The sequence below is a fragment of the Nelumbo lutea genome, chromosome 3, assembly GCF_056320005.1.
Source record: "Nelumbo lutea isolate HS-2025 chromosome 3, American lotus-T2T, whole genome shotgun sequence".
Classification (NCBI taxonomy): Eukaryota; Viridiplantae; Streptophyta; class Magnoliopsida; order Proteales; family Nelumbonaceae; genus Nelumbo; species Nelumbo lutea.
Genome location: NC_142686.1, coordinates 17,624,990 through 17,645,284, shown reverse-complemented (window position 1 = coordinate 17,645,284; position 20,295 = coordinate 17,624,990). Strand labels below are relative to the sequence as shown.

The 20,295-nt window shown below is 33.7% G+C and overlaps 1 protein-coding gene and 1 pseudogene across 2 annotated transcripts; both read left to right on the top strand.

Moving 5' to 3' along the window:
- The first annotated feature begins 4,101 nt into the window (after positions 1-4,101).
- LOC148863280 (beta-glucosidase 40-like) lies at positions 4,102-16,653 on the top strand. 2 transcript variants are annotated; one of them, XM_088980016.1, is made up of 13 exons: positions 4,102-4,678; positions 5,917-5,983; positions 10,807-10,865; positions 10,974-11,049; positions 11,173-11,244; positions 11,329-11,416; positions 11,551-11,806; positions 12,205-12,320; positions 12,399-12,622; positions 13,912-13,943; positions 14,035-14,137; positions 14,232-14,340; positions 16,207-16,653. In XM_088980016.1, the coding sequence occupies exons 1-13, from the start codon at positions 4,529-4,531 to the stop codon at positions 16,379-16,381; spliced, it is 1,527 nt and encodes a 508-aa protein (XP_088836142.1). In that variant the 5' UTR covers positions 4,102-4,528; the 3' UTR covers positions 16,382-16,653. The 2 variants fall into 2 exon arrangements, with proteins under 2 accessions (XP_088836142.1, XP_088836140.1); XM_088980014.1 differs by lacking the exons at positions 4,102-4,678; positions 5,917-5,983 and adding an exon at positions 7,779-8,089.
- A 1,146-nt stretch (positions 16,654-17,799) lies between these two features.
- LOC148863279 (zinc finger protein CONSTANS-LIKE 14-like) lies at positions 17,800-19,253 on the top strand (annotated as a pseudogene).
- Positions 19,254-20,295: the final 1,042 nt, after the last annotated feature.

Here is a 20,295-nt window from a genome sequence, read left to right as displayed (position 1 = left end):
TTAATTATAATTAATAATATTATATTAATTAATATAATTATATTATTAGCAATAATTATAATTAATTATTACTAATACTAATGATGATAATTATTAGTTCAAAATGTTAATTAATTAATGAAAATTAGTAAGTATTTTAATAAGTTTAATTATTAACTAGGATATAATCATTTTATATTAATATTAAATCATATTAATTATTTCATAAATATATAATTACTGTTACTTATTTATAATTAATACTATATATTATTATTCTCCAACAAATACTTTATTTAGTGAAAGTTAAAGTATAAAACTTTCAATTATTCAATACTGTTAAACTTAAAAAATTATAAAAGCAAATATTATTTTATGAATTAACTAAAAATCATATTATAACAAATTAATTACTTAATAAAAATAAAATAATAATAATAATAATAATAATAATAATAATAATAATATATTATTAGTTAATAATAATATATTAGTAGTAGTAGTAGTAGTAGTAGTAGTAAATCAATACATACATAATAATAATATATTATTAGTTAATAATAATGGCATACTTATTATTATTACTGATTTCATAATTATTAACATATTATTAATAGAACTATTAATAATACTAATTATTATTAAAAATTTTAATAGCAAAACTTAATTATTTAAAATTATTTGCTGAAATTACCCATTTTAATTTGGATAGATTATTAATTATTAATTTTACTTTCTTGAAATTATTATTTACTGAATAATTTTAATTACTCTTTTATTAACTACCTTATTTTTGAATAGTTGGTTTTTTATGTTCAATATTTTTTTCAAAAATCCAAATAATTTTTCTTTTGCAATACTAACCATTTTATTTTTTTCTTATTCAGTTCCAAAAGATAAAAATTAAAAATAAATTAATGATATTTACCTATTTTTATCAAATTATGTATTTATCAAGTTATTGTCATTGATGATGACGATGATGATGAGTCAACAGAGGGAGTACTAATAATAATTAATAACTTCTAATTAATTAATTTCAGCTATTAATTACTAATAATAATATCTCACTAATAATAATTAATTACTGATAATAATTACTGCTAATACTTAATTACTGATATTAACTAATTGCTGATAATATTTCTCATTATTAATTCAGAATGATAATTAATAAAGATTTTCATAATGGTAATTAATAATTCATAGATAATCATTTTATATTTATATTAACTCATATTAGTTATTTTAAAAATAAATATTTAATGTTAATTATTTATATTAGAATTATTATCAAAAATTATAATTCATACATTTATATGAAATAATTAATTATATTATTATTATCAATAATTATAATTAATTATTACTAATAATAATGATTTTTTATAAAAATTAATTATTGATTATAATTACTTACTGATAATTAATTCCTTAATTATAACAATGACAATAATTACTTTGGAATGTTAATTAATAAGTATTTTAATAATGTTAATTATTAATTGGGATATAATAATTTTATATTTATATTAATTAATTTTAGTTATTTTATAGATATTTAATTAGTGTTACTTATTTACATTATTATTATAAGTAATTATTATTATTCTCCAAAAAAATATTTCATTTAGTGAGAGTTAAATTATAAACTTTCAATTATTTATTATTGTTAACTAAAAGAATTATAAAGCAATTACTATTTCAAGAATTAACTAAAAATCGTAATTATAGCAAATTAATTACTTCATAATAAATATTACTACTACTACTACTACTACTATTACTACTACTACTACTAATAATAATAATAATAATAATAACAATTTAATATTATTGATTTAAAAATCAATACACACATAATAAGAATATATTATTAGTAAATAATAATCATAATAATAATATACTTATTATTGTTATCATCATCATCATCATCATCATCATCATCATCATTATTATTATTATTATTATTATTATTATTATTATTATTTTATTATTATTGATAACTATTAATATATTATTAATCTATTTTACTTAATAAAGACATGGAATAAAAAAATATTCAAATTAACACTAAATGAATGAACTAAAAATCTATGAGTATTCTAACTTATTTGAATTTGACATGTCAACATGCCCAAAATTATAATTTCAACCTACATTTCCTATTTCGATCTCTCAATTCCTATAATTCAAACATACCATTAGGTTATCCACAGGTTTCCCTACCTTTTTCCAAAAGATAAATTCTAGCAAGTCTACGTGCACTATGGGGAAATTAGACTTAAATTTCATAATCGACCAAAGGAAGCGTTACCACCTAACTTGGAGGTGACTTCCATACTTAGAATGGTCCCATTATTCTCCTTTCTTTCATGTTTCCCTTGTTTGATGGGCTTTGGAGTCCTAATTATATTATCTGTTGATTGTAGCGATACATGATGATGATTTGATTGTAGTCATATGTTTTTCATCTCTTACTTTAGATGATGGATGCATCTGCAAAATGTTGTTTGGCATGGATTGTTTTTCTTAGCAATTCTTTGAATGATCTTCTTCCTTTTTTGCCTCATTGAATAGATATCATTTAAATGTTTTTTATCCATTCATATATCCCTAAATATTAAGTACTATTGGAGTATTGGTGATATTGTTGTAAACATCCATCTAATTTTACTATTTTATAAATAGATTAATGATTTCAAAGTTATTGATATGTTTTTGGGGGTGGGTGGCTCAATAGGACATTGATTTTTTTTTATTATTAAATAGTAAATTTCAAATTAATAGATATTGTAGTTGCCCCTTACTTAGACGGGGTCATTGTCTAGATAAAACATGGTTAAGTCTCTTAAATCAAGTAAAGTGCCGACCCTAAATGCCTATTATAAATAATTACAAAAAATGAAAAAAATCAAATTAAATCAAATAATTACTTGCTGAAAATTACTGAATTAGGTAAATAATAATAACAATCAATTATTTATAAAAATAATTAATAATAATAAAAATTATCAAGTACTTAATTAAGTAAATAATAAAAAACGAAGTAACAATCATCAGTTATCATTAATGTTTATTAATAGTCATTAAAATTGTTAATTAAACCTTAAATAAGAATCAATATTTATTAACAGTCATTAAAATTGTTAAGCCAAATCATTAATGTTTATTCTCAAATGCAAAATATGAATTAACAAATCTATTATATAATAAGTATACTCAATTGGAAAAAATATATTTTAAGTAAATATTTAAATAATTACAATTTTATGGTCTGCTTAGTTTGTAGTCTGAATCGGAATCGAAATTGGAATCAAAATCCTTCGGAATCGGAATGGTCCATTCTCATAGTCTGTTTGGTTCAAATAGGAATGTGAATAGAAATTAAAATCAGTGGGATTTCATTCCCAAGTGAGGGTCCCTCAAATGGGGGAATGCCATTCCAACAAGAACGGGAATGAGATTCTGATTCTGCCCAACCAAACAGTTGAAATGGGAATAACCCATTCTAATTCCGATTCCAGACCCCTATTCTTGCAAGCCAAACAGACCCTTAGTTAATATTATTACTATATAACAAAAAATTTAAATTAAATACTAAAATAAACTAATAATAATAATAATAAGAATGGTTAAATTAAAATAATAAATAGTTCAAATTGAATTTAGTAACCCATATAATTTTACGAAGTTGACATATAAGAATCAATTTATGTGAACCTGTATGAATATCTTAAAAAATAATAGCTTATAAACAATAATAGAAAATGGTAATAAAAACTATTTATATTAATTCATATGTATATAATTAACTTCGTGGTACTTAATAAGGGGTCATTCACTAATTTGCATTTGTACTGAGCGTAATTTGCTAAAAAAATTGGAAGGGAAGAGTTAATTGTGGATGTCGCATTAATTGCTACTGTGGTCACAAAAACTTTGGAGACCCCTGTTGAAAAATAAACATGCTACTCTTTGCAATAAATGCAAGATACATCACACTCAGTTGATTTTTATCATTTTTTATTGCAAATTGTAGCGCGTTCACATTCAAGGTCGGCCAATTGTTCAGCGACCAATGTTTCTCGTTATTGTCGATCCATCGCCCGTTCGAACACTGTACAGCTTTGCGTCGGAAATATCTCGATATTTCTATGCTTTATTTCATAGACAAATATTCTCAAGACTAAGAAGGTTGTTTGAACGGACTTTGCACCGATTGAATCTCAATCCCGCATCAACGTTTTTTGGAACAACAACATCCAAATTCCAAACAGGCCAGAAAATATGTGTGAAAGGAGAAATCGCCTTTAATGATTCTTCACTTTTATTAATCACTAGCGCCACTACCGTCACCTTCGGTTTCTTCAACAACCCAATTCTCGAAGTCCCCACCACTCCATCCCTCCAAATTCTGGGCTGTCTGTTTCTATAAATCCAGATCACTCCAGCCGTAACACCATACTTTCACGATAACCCTCTCTCTCTGTCTCTCTCTCTCTCTCGCTCGCTCTCTCTCTCTCTTTCTTTCTCTCTCTCAGAAGATATGGGTTTCTCATTGGGAGAAGGCATTGTTTTTGCCTTCCTTCTACTGGGTTTAGAGATTCAGAGCGGTTATTGTTCACAGGTTACCCAGATTAACAGAGCAAGTTTTCCAAAAGGTTTCGTTTTTGGCACTGCTTCTTCAGCTTACCAGGTTGGTTTCATCTCATGTCCTTTTTTCTTTCATTCACTATTTGTTCCGTTCACTCATCTGATTCGTTATATATCTGTTCAGTGTTGGGCATTCGTTATATCTAAAAACATTTCTGGTTTTTGAACTCCTTCAAAGATTATTAGTCGAATTCATCACTACTTAAAAAGTTAAAAGAACTACCGTAGTTTCATCATCCCTGTAAACTCTTAATTTTTTTTTTTTTTTGTTTCTTTAAATATTAATCAATTTGTGGTTTGATTGTTATATTCCGTAACCTACTCCATCTTCACCTGAAAGTCCGCCATGATTGGGGTTTGAGAGAACTGGATTATAGGTTTCTAGCTCCAACTAATTTATTCATGGGTAGAATTCGGAAGGCCATCTAAATGAAAAGGAAACATCTTTAGAGAAACGGTTTATTGAAAAATGAAAACAGGTAAAAAGAATTAAGTGGTTAATTTCTAGTGGGTGAAATTTAGAGGACTATTTTACATCTCATTCTATTCTATTAGTTTATTTTTGGAAATGAAGATCAATAGACCACATTTAGTTTTCAAAATAACAAAATTTAATTACCAAAAAAAAGATAAATAAACCAATAGTAATTGAGACAATTGTTTTCTTGTGCTGAATTCTTGTTCTGGGTCCCTAACTCCCTATGACTTCATTGACTTGCCACATATTCCTCATCTAAAAAATAATAACTGCCATTAGATTGGTCCACAGTCCACTCAGGAGATTGGCTGGGCCGAAACCCGAAATTCGGTTTGATTGTTATTTGACTTATTTGTTACTTGAGGCCCATTCATTTCGTGGATTTTGATTTTCTTTTCTTTCTTTATTCGATTTGAATTTGAATCCTCCAAAGATTGATTACATCCATGAAAATTTAACCAGCGACCGAGTCCAAAACGCTTTCTTATCAGAGGTCAAACAAAGGTCTGAAATCGTCTTCGTCAGTAGGAATTTTTATACTTTATCCACTCACCCACCAACCCATTTGAATCAACCTTTTTTATTCTCAAGTCCCAACTCCTAAACCTATCAAAAATGCCCCGGATTCGGATCAAGTAGAATCCGGAAAGATACGGTTCCACTTTTATCAGATTTGGATCAGTTCTCCATTATTTGGAATGTTGATCTATAGTTTTCCATTTTATATTTGAACGAGTATGGTTTATTATATCTTCATGTTAAAAAATATTTATTTACATTTGCTTTTGTTTTGATATATTCAGTACGAAGGAGCCGTGGAGGAGGATGGCAGAGGAAAAACCGTGTGGGACACTTTTGCCCATTCATTCGGTAATTTTTTTTTGCCAAGGAAAATAATTAATTCGATCACCTCTCTTCATGCATCTCTGCAGTTGGTTGGTTTCGAATATCATCTGAATCTCTCGTGGGGCTTGCATGGTGAAGGTGGAGGCCACATGATTAATTACATGTGGCGTTAGTATAATAATAATATAGTATTTTCTTTCTTTCCATTTTATTTTAGTTTTGTTTGCATTTTGATAAGTCATTTATGTAGGTAAATGCACTTTTTTGAAAAACATTTATCTAAATAAGTGTATTTATTAATATTTTTTTATTCTCTAAGTAAACTTATATAATGACTATTTTATCCAAACAAAGGTAAGATTATTAAAGAAATAATATTATCTCATTATCAATTTTTCAAGCAGATCAGTAATTGATTTATCTAAAGTATTATTCATTTTGCGGGAAGTAGGGGCGAGTAAGTTGGTAAGTCCTAAAAAAAAGAAATAAATCCATCAGTCTTATGTTAGGAATAAAAGAACAGTAAATAAATACTCTTATCTAGGTTTTTTTTTTCCTAAAATACACTTAATCGGATAAATGCATTTATCCATATAAACCATTTATCTAGATGCAAATGAAAGTCTTAGACGAACTGCTTGTGAATTGTTCTTTTTGTGGGATCCACTGTTATTGAAACATGAACGCGAACTTTTTCGCTCCATTTCCCCAAAAGACGAATAAGGCCTTCATCAACATGAATCGTTTCAATTATCCGATCAGCCTTAATTTGGAATTTGGTTACAACAGTGTTTTTAACCCGCCGTTGATCTGGTTGGTCAAATTGTCACTTGGCCAAGATTTAAGATTCGGTTCGGTATGGTAAAAATTGTTGACTTGGTTAAGAACTGTTTGATCTGGTCGATTCAATTATTGATCCATTCGACCGGTCACCTGGTCGCGAGCTATACATGTTGGATTTTAATCTCAAAAGAGATTAAATTCAATGGGTTTGATTGGTCAATTATATGAGAAATTGCACTTATACACTTGTTTGAAAAAAATCAGTTTTTCTCTTACAAAAACCCAGTTTTGAACTTGTTTCACATTGGAAAATTATAAGTTTTGTTTTCAATATTTCAATAGGAGCTGATTTACACTCCTTAGAATTAGTAGACGAGAGTATGGGGATTCGATAACGCGCAACGTGCGCGTGTGCACGCGTGTGTGTGGCGCAATGAGGCGCTTTAGATGCGCACTTTGCTCGCACCCGCGTGGCTTGCGATCGGCGACTCTGGTTTTGGTACGTTGATGACCGTTGATCACCATTGATGAGATCAACGGTCACGATTCGATCGGGTGTGATCAAGAGGCACAATTCAAAGTTAACAGTCACCAACTGTGAACAACTTTTTAAATTGTGACTGTTCAAGGTGCCTTCTCTAAACCAGCACCTACATTTTCTTCATACCTCTTCACAAGTTATTTAAGGAGCATGAATCAGACTCCAAAAAAACAATTTCGAAATTCACTATTTCTCTCTCTCACAGTCCGGTCTGCTACAGTCTCATAGAAGGTTTCTTTGGAGACTCTTCAACTTTGTTGGTTGCAGATTCTCGCCCAAGGCTCTATTGTATCCTGGGAATGAATTTGCCTGTAACCCAACAGCAAACTCAGTAAAACTGAGTTGGGGCAAATAACGTTCTAAAGACAGTGTCTTCAGACGCACTTCAGAGCTTCTCCTCTTAAGTTACAGTGACTCCATCTTCTCCAACAATTTTAAAACGTTATTTTGCAATGGAGGCGGAAGCAAGCATGACTTCGATCAAGATGATGAACCAAGATCTTGTTCGACTAGACCAGTTTGATGGAGCAAATTTCAGCCGATGGCAAGACAAGATGATCTTCTTCTAACCACACTGAAGCTATACTATCTGTTGGACCCGAATCTGCAATCACTTCCTGAACGCATTGACAAAAACTCTGAGAAACTAAAGAAGGAAAGAGCAAAACGGGAAGATGACTCACTTCTATGCCGAGGACACATACTGAATGCCTTATCAGACCGGCTCTACAACTTCTATAAGGAACTTACATCAACAAAAGAAGTCTGGAAGGCCCTGGAATTCAAATACAAGGTGCAAGAAGCAGGTACGAATAAGTATCTTATTGCAGAATACTTTGACTTCACCATGAACGACCATAAACCTATACTATAGCAAGTTCATGAACTACAGGTGATAGTCAATAAAATTCAATCTCTTAACATCATCATTCCTGAATCTTTATAAGTGGGAGCAATCATTGCCAAACTTCCACCCTTTTTGAAGGATTACAGGAAGAAGCTTCTACACAAGGCTGAAGAACTTACCTTAGAGCAAATTCAGCAACTGATTCAAGATGGAGTCATCACTATAACCTATGTGAGGTCAAGTAAAAACTTGGCTGATCCTCTTACCAAGGGTTTAGCCAGAGAATTGGTAAGAATGACAATAAAAAAGATGAGATTAAAACCATTTACTTAGTCACCTGTAATGGTAACCCAACCTGAACTGAAAAGCCATCAGTGCTGGGTTTAATGGGTAACAACAAGTTACAGCAATGTGACTGTTAGCACTGACATTGAGAAATTTCTCATCACAACATAAACAGTGATGTCCGTTATGTTGAGAGGTTGAGATAAACTCTTAATGAAGTTCTGAAATGTGTCAAATAACGGAGCACATAGTGGAACTTCACCTATGTGAACATAGAAGTGGTGCCGCTTCTCATGAGGGTTTGGGTTTGCTCTCGGGATTGTTCATGAAACCAGGAAAGAAGCACATGGTCATAACAGTGCTGAGCAAAATTTGAAACTCTTGCAGAGACTGAACATTTTTATGTGTATAGGTGTCTCCGGTCTGTCTTGAGAGTAGCTGGTTTAATGTCTTACCACCAATAACTTTGACAAGGCTCTGAGATAACTATACTAACAAGATGTTTAAGTTGATAAACACCTTTTGTATGCATAACTGTGTCATAGTAGTTTGGATTGAGAGAGAACTATGTAATTGATCAATCAATGTGGGGGATTGTTGAATTTTAATCTCATAAGAGATTAAATCCAATGGGTTTGATTGGTCAATTACATGAGAAATTGCATCTGTACACTTGTTTGAAAAAATCAGTTTTTCTCCTACAAATACCTTGTTTTGAACTTGTCCCACATTGGAAAATTATAAGTTTTGTTTTCAATATTTCAATAGGAGCTGATTTACACTCCTTAGAATTAGTAGAGGAGAGTATGAGGATTCGATAACGCGCAACGCGCGCGTGTGCACGCGTGTGTGTGGCGCAATGAGGCGCTTTAGATGCGCACTTTGCTCGCACCCGCGTGGCTTGCGATCGGCGACTCTGGTTTTGGTACGTTGATGACCGTTGATCACCATTGATGAGATCAACGGTCACGATTCGATCGGGTGTGATCAAGAGGCACAATTCAAAGTTAACAGTCACCAACTGTTAACAACTTTTTAAATTGTGACTGTTCAAGGTGCCTTCTCTAAACCAGCACCTACATTTTCTTCATACCTCTTCACAAGTTATTTAAGGAGCATGAATCAGACTCCAAAAAAACAATTTCGAAATTCACTATTTCTCTCTCTCACAGTCCGGTCTGCTACAGTCTCATAGAAGGTTTCTTTGGAGACTCTTCAACTTTGCTGGTTGCAGATTCTCGCCCAAGGCTCTATTGTATCCTGGGAATGAATTTGCCTGTAATCCAACAACAAACTCAGTAAAATTGAGTGGGGGCAAATAACGTTATAAAGACAGTGTCTTCAGACGTGCTTCAGAGCTTCTCCTCCTAAGTTACAGTGACCCCATCTTCCCCAACAATACATTCAATGTTTACAAATTTTTAGAAGTCATAACTTTGCATTTTGATATCTAATTGGGGTATTTTTTTTTATTTTGGGTAATTTATCAAGATCTACATGTCTAAAGGGGTTATAGGTGTTTTGTCCGATTATTTTTGCAAAAAAAAAAAAATTTGCCTCAAATTATAATTTTTAATATTTTTATAAATAAAAAATTAAAAACTGTTTTAAAAATATAAAATACATATAACATATTTAAAATATATATTTATATGATGACATAGAATAGATTAAACCATTTGATTTAACTGATGGAATCAGTGACCTGCAATCCGGATGCAAAAACGATTCAGCCTAGGTCAATTTTTAAAACATTTTACAGAGATGAGCCTGGGCTGAATCGTGCGTGCCAAATTCGACCTGTTGATGTGACTAATAACTTGTATATATGAGATCCACTAAAAATAGTGTCAGTGTAATAGTGTTCATGAGGCGGGGTGAGTCGGGTTTGGTAATCTCATCCGAATGAGTCAATGCACGCCTCACAGAATCTGGGCAGTCTAACCAGTGAACCAGCAAGACGGGTTAGACTGTTTCACTATGTGAACCATGGTTGAATCATTTAACCTTATCTGCATTCTACCGGATTGTGTAGATCAACCAATTTATTGTCGGGGTTTTTATTGTTTCGGACCTTTGGTCCATTCAACAAATCTTATCTTAGTTCCACGTAGAATTTGATGGGTGTCAGCTTAGAATTGATGTCAATACATAGACGGGTATTGATGTTATAGGTGAGGTCAGGGGCATATTTGAGAAGATGAAATTGAAATTTTTGAACTGCACTCCCTCTCAAAAATATTTTTTGCAGCCCCCTCATTAAAACCCCGAAGAATTTTTGAATTATTATAAATCTGGACTGAAATTTAAAATTCCGAGGTAAGTGTAGTATAGTTTTTACTTTTTACTTTATTGTTTCACTCTGATTCATCATACACCATGTTGGTACAGGTAAAATAGCTGATTTCAGCAATGCAGATGTTGCAGTTGATCAGTACCATCGCTTTAACGTGAGTATCCTCTTTTCCCTCTTCAATGCTATTATATATAATTATGATATTTGTTTGCTAATGTAACATCACTACATGTATGCAATGCGATGTAAAATGGGAGTATAGGAGGATATACAGCTTATGAAAGATATGGGAATGGATGTTTATCGCTTTTCCATCGCTTGGTCTCGGATCTTCCCAAGTGAGTTAATTCATCCTATAAATCTAGCTAACTCCTTATTTTACAAAGAAAGAAAAAACCTTGTGTATATATCTAAATGGTGATTAAGGTTTTCTTTTTTGTGTTATTTGGTCTTATGAATAGACGGGAGTGGAGAAATAAACCAGGCCGGAGTCGACCATTATAATAATCTCATCAACGCCTTGCTAGCCAAAGGTACACTCACACCCAAATTGATTAGGAAATGCAACCAATTCTGTTCTGGTATCTAAACCAAAGACGTGGGATTGCATATTGCAGGAATTGCCCCATATATAACCCTTTATCACTGGGACCTTCCCCAAGCCTTGGCTGACAAATACAAGGGATGGCTCGACCCCCAAATTATGTACGTATCTCTACTTGATCTTCCCTTCTTTTTTTTTCTTTCCTTGTTTTTTTCGTTCTTCCCGTTATTATTACTTGTGATGAAATGGCCCAAGTATCTTCCCTCATATCGACCTAAATGACCAAAAAATACAGAAAGGATTTTACGGTATACGCAGAGACATGTTTTCAGAAGTTCGGGGACCGAGTGAAGCATTGGATTACTTTCAACGAGCCACACACATTTGCCATCCAAGGCTATGATGTGGGTCTCCAGGCACCGGGGCGGTGCTCAATTCTTCTTCGGCTCTTCTGTCGAGCCGGCAACTCAGCAACCGAGCCCTACATTGTTGGCCACCACGTTCTCCTTTCCCATGCAACCGTGGCTGACATCTACCGCAAGAAATACAAGGTAAATCACTAAGTTCAATTCCAAATTACAATCCAAATACTAGAATAATCAAATCAATGACTCCAGATCTTCTGCCCACATAATATCGCAACTACAGATAGGGAATATCTCATTCACCTACATAGTATTATACATGGGAAAATGTTACTAGTGCACAGAGATTGTGTGTTGTAAATAGATTCGGACTCTAAACCAACTGCTTCATAATGGTAGCATAGCCCCAAATGGAATTGGGCTCCTGGCCCTGATTTATAAGAATCGATGGGCCACTGGCCCAACCCTGCTGCATTTATTAAGCTTAGGCCGAACACTCAACACAGCCCTCAATTAGCTTGGTCACATTCACAGACAGATTGAGTTATTTTGGATGCTTACTTTAGACTCTTATATATTTACAGCAAAAACAACATGGTTCAGTGGGGATAGCGTTCGATGTTATGTGGTTCGAACCGATGACAGACTCTGCCAAGGACATTGAAGCAGCACAGAGAGCTCAAGATTTTCAGTTTGGCTGGTAATTTTATATGGCTAAGAGTTATGTGGAAAAAAAAAATTGGTTCACTAATAAATAATCTAAGTAATTGTTACTCAGGTTTATGGAACCACTGTTTTATGGGGAATATCCAAGCTCAATGAGGAGTAGAGTTGGAAGCCGGTTGCCAATATTTTCTAAAGCTGAGGCTGCATTAGTTAAAGGGTCTTTGGACTTTGTGGGCATAAATCACTACACCACGTATTACGCTAAAGACAACTCAACTAATATAGTCGGTTTTGTACTGAACGACTCCTTGGCAGATTCTGGTGCTATTACACTTCGTATGTCCTTAATTACTTATTTCACTCTTTTTTCTTACTCTGTTATTTCCTTTTATTCCTTTTCATAACAGCAGATATATATTAAGGGTCTGTTTGGTTTGCAGCTGGAATTGGAATCAGAAACAGAATTGAAATCTTTTGGAATCAGAATTTGAATTTAGAATGATCTATTCCTGTAGTCTGTTTAGTTTAAACAGGAATGTGAATGAAAATTGGAATCAGATGGAATGAGATTTCATTTTCAAATAGACCTGTTCATGGGCTGGTAGCCCGATGGGATGAACCCGTTATAAGTTGGGCTTGGTCATATTTTTAGGCCTGCAGGATCAGGCTCAGGCCTAAAGCACTAGGCCCGACTTTTTGGGGTTGGGCTTAGGCTTTCTCAAAAAGCCTGGGCCAAGCCCAAGCCTGACTTGATACCATATATATTAAATAATAAAAATATATTTTATTTAATAAAAAAATATATATATATATATAATATTTTTTCTTTGTTTTTCTTCTCTTTTTCTCCAAATAATAGTGAAATGTTTATTGTTTTTTAAGTTTTGAAGGTTTTTAATAAAAATAAAACACTTTTTCATTGAATAAAAAAGTAAAAATAATTTTTTTTCAAATTTATGGCTTGGCTCGGACTCAAGACCTAGGCCCAATGGTTGGGCCAGGTTCGGGCTCAGGTCTAAGTGTATTCTATTGGTACATATGCAAAGCCCAGCTCGGCCTATGAACAGGTCTATTCCCAAGGGAGGGGCAGGGAATAGTCATTCCCTCAAATAGGGGAATGTCATTCCAGCAGGAATAGGAATGAGATTCCGATTCCGCTCAATCAAATAGTTTGAATCGGAATAGCCCATTCCAATTCTGATTCTAAACCCGTATTCCCACGAACCAAACAGGGCCTGAGTGCATGCCTTGGTTTATTTATAATGTAATTCCATTACTGACTCAGTTCGAAAAGAGTATAAATGGTACAATACAAATACATATAAGATAATACAAAATACAAAATTTTGCACTCTATATCTATATTTGTTCCTCTTCCAAACTGAGCCCCTAGTACAATAGAGAGTGTAAATGAGTATTTCATATTCTGATTAACTTTTGGTTCTGGGTGAGCTCTGCTTCGCTGCAGGTTTCATTTAAAATTTAAATCAAACTTATATTTGTATTCCCGTAGTGTTGGACCAATGTAAATAAGATTGCACTGGAAACAAACTAGGCCTAATAGTATTTTTTTACCAAACTTCGAAGTTAGAACTTGACTAACATTGTTATTTCCTCCTTTCCAGCATGGAAGTCTGGGAAAGCAATAGGAGACCGGGTAAACTAAACGAGTATTAATTGTTAATTATCAGAGCTTAGATGCTTAAACACTAGACATAAATTTCTAATTACATACTTGGTGAATGCAGGCATCTTCTGTATGGTTGTACATTGTGCCAGAGGGAATCAGAAAATTGATGAACTACATCAAGATAAAGTATGGAAATCCTACTGTCATTATCACTGAAAATGGTAATAATTTTGTCTTAATTAAATACATCGAGACAATGGGACTTAAGGCTTTTCTATTTTATTTACGTTTATTTATTTATTTTTGGTTTTGCAGGGATGGACGATGCAAATAATCCCTTAATCTCCATCAAAGATGCTCTTAAGGATGAGAAAAGGATCAAATATCACAACGACTACCTCACAAACTTGCTTGCTTCTATTAAGTATGTAATCAACTACTTAATTAATTATGGCAGGCAATTAGGTTCAACCAAATAGGGACCGGGTTAAACCATATTCTGATAATCACACCAAAACCAACCTGACCCGAGTGGCGGGCCCCTCCCGACGATCTATGGAGTTTATATTACTGCTCCCCTTTATTCCCACTAATCCTGTCTTAAAGCTTCGTAGCATTATTAATTGCTACGTACTAGCAAGTATCTGGTTTTTGGAGATGGGAGTGCTTAAAAATAAGTATTTATTTGGTCCATTGGGTATTTATTCGTATTTAAGAAATAAGTCCAAAACAAATGTTTATTTTTAAAATAAGGATTTATTTTTTAAATCCAAATTTTTAGTTTTTTTTTCTAAGTATTTATACAACAAGCACTTATTCAATTTTTTTCCCAATATTATTCCTAGTTGAATTTTTAAATTCCACTTACAAAATTATCCCTGGTTGAGCTTTATAAAAGTCTTTTTATGAAAGCATTCTTACCAAAGCACTTTTAAGAAAGTATTTTTACAAAAGCACTTTTAAGAAAGTGATTTTATGAAAGCACTTTTAAGAAAATACTTTTATGAAATCAGTTTTATAAAAGCATTTTTAAGAAATCAGTTTTATAAAAGCACTTTATAAAAGTATTTTTACAAAAGCATTTTTTTAAAGTACTTTTATGAAAGCAACAAAAACATTTTTATAAAAGTACTTTTACATGCCTTCATAAAAATGTTTTCGTAAGGGTACTTTTTTAAAAGTGCTTTCGTAAAAGTACTTTTATAAAAGTGCTTTTAAAAGGTATATTTTAAAATTTTGAAAAAAAGAGAAGGACAAAATAATTATGATTGCTTATTTTAGTACTTATTAGAGAAAAAGACTACCAAACACCCAATATAAAATAAGTGATTATTTTAAAAAATAAATACTTCAAAAAACTGGACACCAAATGCAAATAAATACTTATTCAAATAAACACTTATTTTTAATTTAAACACTCCCAAACATTGCCTTAATGGCTCAAACCCAGTTCAACCTAAAGCAAATTAGATTCGTACCAAAATGAGTAAAGATAGAAAATTCTAGTTGTTGGTAGTCCAGATTCCCTCATTGAGCATTCACACCAACCTCATAACATATTTTAGCCGTGCATCGGTTGGAGAAAATCTAGATTTGGTTGTTGGGGGCCAATACATCAACCCATACAGTCTCTCCTATTTGTCTTTTTTAACAAAATAGGATCAAGGACAATTATTCTTTTTGTCTACACCCAATATAAAGTCTCATGTCCAAAAGGACCAAAACTATTATTGTTATTCCCAAATCCCAACAGCCAAAGTTTTTCCGGGTAAAGATTTGTCTTTGTTGGTCAGATTATTGGCTTACATCATTGCAACTATTAGTTGCATTTGCTTCATTGAATAGAAATCAGAAATCAGAATGGAAATGAGAATCTCGTTCTTATTCCAATTTAATTGGGCAAAATCCAAATCTCATTCTCATCTTGAAAATGAGAATCCATTCTAAGTAACTTAGATTTTAATTTCAGTTCCTGTGGACTGGAATTGTGAACCAAATAGATAATAGGTGAAGGGAATAATAGACCATTCCAATTGTAAACCAAACAGACCCTTATTCTTGACATGGTTTGAGATAATTTAGGGTTTGGGCAGTCATTCAACAATCTGTGCTGCCAAGGGTCTGTACTGTCACATTAACAGTATTGGATGCATCTCTGGGTGAGTTAACGTTGTCAGCTGGAGAGCGCCTATGGATAGCCCAGGCTGTGGAATTTGGACAGCCAAAATGTTCTTTCTCCTTTCATGCATGCTTCTCTCTCTCTAACACCCCTCTTTTTTGAATAATGCAGGGAAGATGGGTGTAATGTGAAAGGATATTTTGTGTGGTCGCTATTGGATAATTGGGAATGGACAGCAGGCTACAAATCTAGGTTTGGTGTCTATTTTGTGGACTACAATGACAATCTCAAGCGATACCCCAAAGACTCTGTTCAGTGGTTCAAAAGTTTCTTAACGTCCACTTAAAGTGATAATGTGTGTTTTTTTTTTTTTACCTTGGCTCAACAACTTTGGCCCTAGTTCTTATTGTTGACCTTGGCTCCTTTTAATAACGAGGGAACCAGGGGACCGGGCGTCTGGTCCGACTGGCATTGTTACTCGTTCAAAGGTGAATGGTGCAAAATTAAAAAAAAAAAACAAGGGGTGCCTAAAGAATAATTGTGGCATTTGATATTCTGTTTTTCAAGAATAAAATTTCTCTAAAAAATAAGTGAAGCGTTTGGATAATATTGATAATTTTTAGGGGGCATTCTTTTTTTAGATTTTGAGAGGAGGGTATTTGGTGAATGGGATTTTGATTCCCATTGATTGAGAATTTTCTGTTTTTTTATATTTATGTGGGCATCAGAGAAAGTGTGATACCCATCTCTTAGATGGGTAAATAACTTTCTCACCTTGAGGAAAAGTTGTCAACACTTGAATAAAACAAAAATGCCCCTTGTAATAATAGATTTTTATGGTTTAAATAGTCATTGTCTTATTTACATGGAAGATAAAATAACATGGATAAATACATTTATTTGGATAAGTATTTCCTAGAAAACATTTACATGGATAAATACATTTATCCGATTAAATAATTTACCAAAAAACGAACAGGGCCTTAAGATTAATTTTTCAATTTCATATACACAGACAGATTGTTGTTACAAGGACCCTTCCTAGTTGCTTCTAAAGAAAATAGAAAAAGAAATTGGATTGTAGTTTACAGGCACTTGAATACATATATAGATTTTTTTTTTTTTTTTTTTGCTGCAAGAATACATATATTGATAGGTGTACTTCATTTAGTAAAAATCCCAAACTTGTTTATCATTTTTTATACTTCACTAATAAATAACTGAATCACAAGCTTATTTGAAAATCACATACTTTATTAATAAAAATCCCAAATCTGTTTAACATTTTCGTATACAAGCACTGTTTTGGGTTGTTCAAACGATGGGCTATCATTATGTAATCAAATCAGAAACATAAATGACTGAACCACAAATACGACATTTCACTGGTTGAACAACTAAATTCATATTAACGTGCATTTCACCCTTAACGTTTGACATGGTTGAAGTCTTGAATACGATTGGTGAGTTCACGCGTCCGGTGCACAGAATGCGGACTCAAGAAAAGTGTAAAACCACAAACCTAAGTGTCTAAACAGAGTGATGGCAAGTGAAGTTCGATTCCGATTTCCGAGTGCCATAGAGGAGTTACCTGTGGAGAAACGAAAGCCAGAGAAAAATTCGTCAGAGGGAGTTAACCGTGGTTGTTTTTCTCTAATATATGTGCGGTGGCAGGAAAAAGGAACAAAATCAGAGAGAGAGAGAGTGAATTACTCTCAAAATAATAATAATAAGTCTAAATTATAAATACCCCCCGTACTATAGGGTCTGCGACAAAGACCCCTGTATTTTATTTGCGATAAAGATCCCCCGTACTATGATCGTGAGACAAAGAGCTCTTTGTTTTGCGACAAAGACCCCCCATACTATCCTTGTAACTGTTCATCTTTCCCAACCTCACCGCACGAGCAGCAGCAGAGGCTAACAGTAACAGGGGGTCTTTATTTGAAGTCTCCAAATAAATATCTCCTTGCTCTGTTCTGTTTAGGGATTTCGGCTCGCTTCTCTTCGCACTCCATTAACAAACACTTTCCTCCCACAGCCAAGATTAGACTCCTTGCTCCGCTGAGACTGTTAAGATTTTTCATTTCCTTATTTATAGTTTACCTCTACACGATTTCTTATTTTTCCTTATTTTTTCCCTTTTTATTTACTTTCCATTTGTTAATAATGGATCAAAACACTAAGAAGTCAAGAGCCACGCACAGCATCATCCTTTGTGATTTCTGCAATGAAGAGATCACTGTTCTATATTGCAGAGCTGACTCTGCTAAGCTATGCTTGTTCTGCGACCAACATGTCCACTCCGCTAACGCCTTATCCCGTAAGCACCTCCGTTCTCAGATCTGCGATAATTGCTCTTCCCAACCCGTCTCTGTCCGCTGCTCCACCGATCATCTCGTTCTTTGCCAAGATTGCGACTGGGACGCCCATGGCAGCCGCTCGCTGTCCGCCACACACGAGTGTTGCCCGGTTGAAGGGTTCTCTGGCTGCCCTTCGGCACTTGAACTTGGTTCTATTTGGGGGTTCGATCTTGCCGACAAGAAGTATCGCAGGTTCCGTAGATGGGTATTGACAATTCATGATGTTCCCGAATTGGGGTCCCTTGAATTCGGGTTTCGGATGATTCTTGGGTGTACAAGTCTGCTGCAATGACTCTTTAGGATCTGATGCTGCCCAGTGAGAATGGTAACAGCGGTACTTCCATGTATCCGAGTGTTCCTAGTGCCAAGATTCCGTTGTTTGTCGAAGAGGCTGAGTTCTAGTTGCGGCAAACAGACCAAAGTGATATTTAGGCAGTTTGTGGAGCTGCTTAAGCGGGATCCGGTACGCAGTGACGGAGGGGGAGGCGGTGATGAACTGGGTCCTGGGACACCTGCCCAACAGAGCAATATGGAAGACCTGGAGTTGCCTGATGGAGGTGATGGAGCTACAGATACCACTCAATTGTTGCATCAGCAAACACCATTTACGTCTTTGCTTATGTTGTCTACTCGGATAGATCTAAGAACACAATCGTCTCATCGAAGATAATATACCATGGGACTGCAACACCTCTGACTAGGCAGCGCAGGTGTAATTTCATGCTCTTGTTAACTCGTCATCTGTTACGAGTTCCAGTGATACTTGGCTTGCTTTATTATCTTCTGTTTTCCTATAATTGTTCATTCTCTGATTTAACTATCTGGGTTCTTGAATAATTAGTAGATTTTCCTCTCTCTCTCTCTCCTCCTCCTCTCCTCTTTGCTGGCCTCCGATAGGATGAAGAATTTACAAAAAAAATAAATTAAAAAAAAAAGGAGAAAAGAGAAACGAAAACAAGTATCAGGAGGAAAAACTAAAATTTCCTTATCGAACCTATGGTAGATGTTAGAAACATGGTTATATGGTGAATGTAATTGGTTTCTTTTTTTTTCTATCCATTAGCAAGTTGTGGCGGTTATGGCCGATAGGAACAGAAAAAGAGGAAAGCAAGAAGAAGAAAGGGAAGGAGAAAAAGAAGGGGAAGAAGAGAATGGAAGAGAGGGAGAGAAATGTGAAGGAATATAACGTAAAAGGGATTAAAGCCTGCTGCTTTTCCTATTGTGAAGTCCGCGAAGATGAACAGTTATAAGGGAAGTATGGGGATTACAGAATATTATAACGCGAATTTCAACTAAAACTAATGAAAAGGGATCTTTGTCTCACAATCATGCTATAGGGAGGGTCTTTATAATTTATACTAATAATAATAATAACAGGACTTTCTTTCTTTTGCTGCTTTTAGTGAAATTATCAAGTTGCCCCTGTTTTCATGTGGGAACTGCGTGTTCCAAAAAAAACTTTGTTCTTGCAAAGTGTCATATTCATCACTCCAAAAATAAATGTGTTCCCGACACATCATTCCAATAGGTTGTTCGCGATGTAAATATCGGACCAAACATGTTTCTGTTTTGAGAGTGGTGTCTAATTCCGTTCTAAGTTGTAATTCTCACTGATAATCATGTTTATGTAATGTGAATATGTGGGAATGTGAAAAACACTCACCGAACGATGCCAAATGGCATCTACGTTTTAAATAAAAAACCCCTAAACCTTACAATTCACAATGAAAATGCATTTAGTCGAACATATATTCTCCGACTGGTAGGAACCAAGCATTGCCCTTATCATCTATCGTGAATAGGATTATTTCCACTTTTTATAAAATGAGCAGAATCCTTAGCTCAGAACTATTACCTGCACTGATCACATGGCTAATTCAAGGAAATTTCAAGTGGG

Coding starts and splice junctions, on each gene's coding strand:
- LOC148863280 (XM_088980014.1), top strand. CDS start 7,825: ATGGCAAGACAAGATGATCTTCTTCTAACCACACTGAAGCTATACTAT. Junction 10,866..10,973: donor ATCAGTACCATCGCTTTAAC/GTGAGTATCCTC, acceptor ATGGGAGTATAG/GAGGATATACAGCTTATGAA. Junction 13,944..14,034: donor GGAAAGCAATAGGAGACCGG/GTAAACTAAACG, acceptor TGGTGAATGCAG/GCATCTTCTGTATGGTTGTA.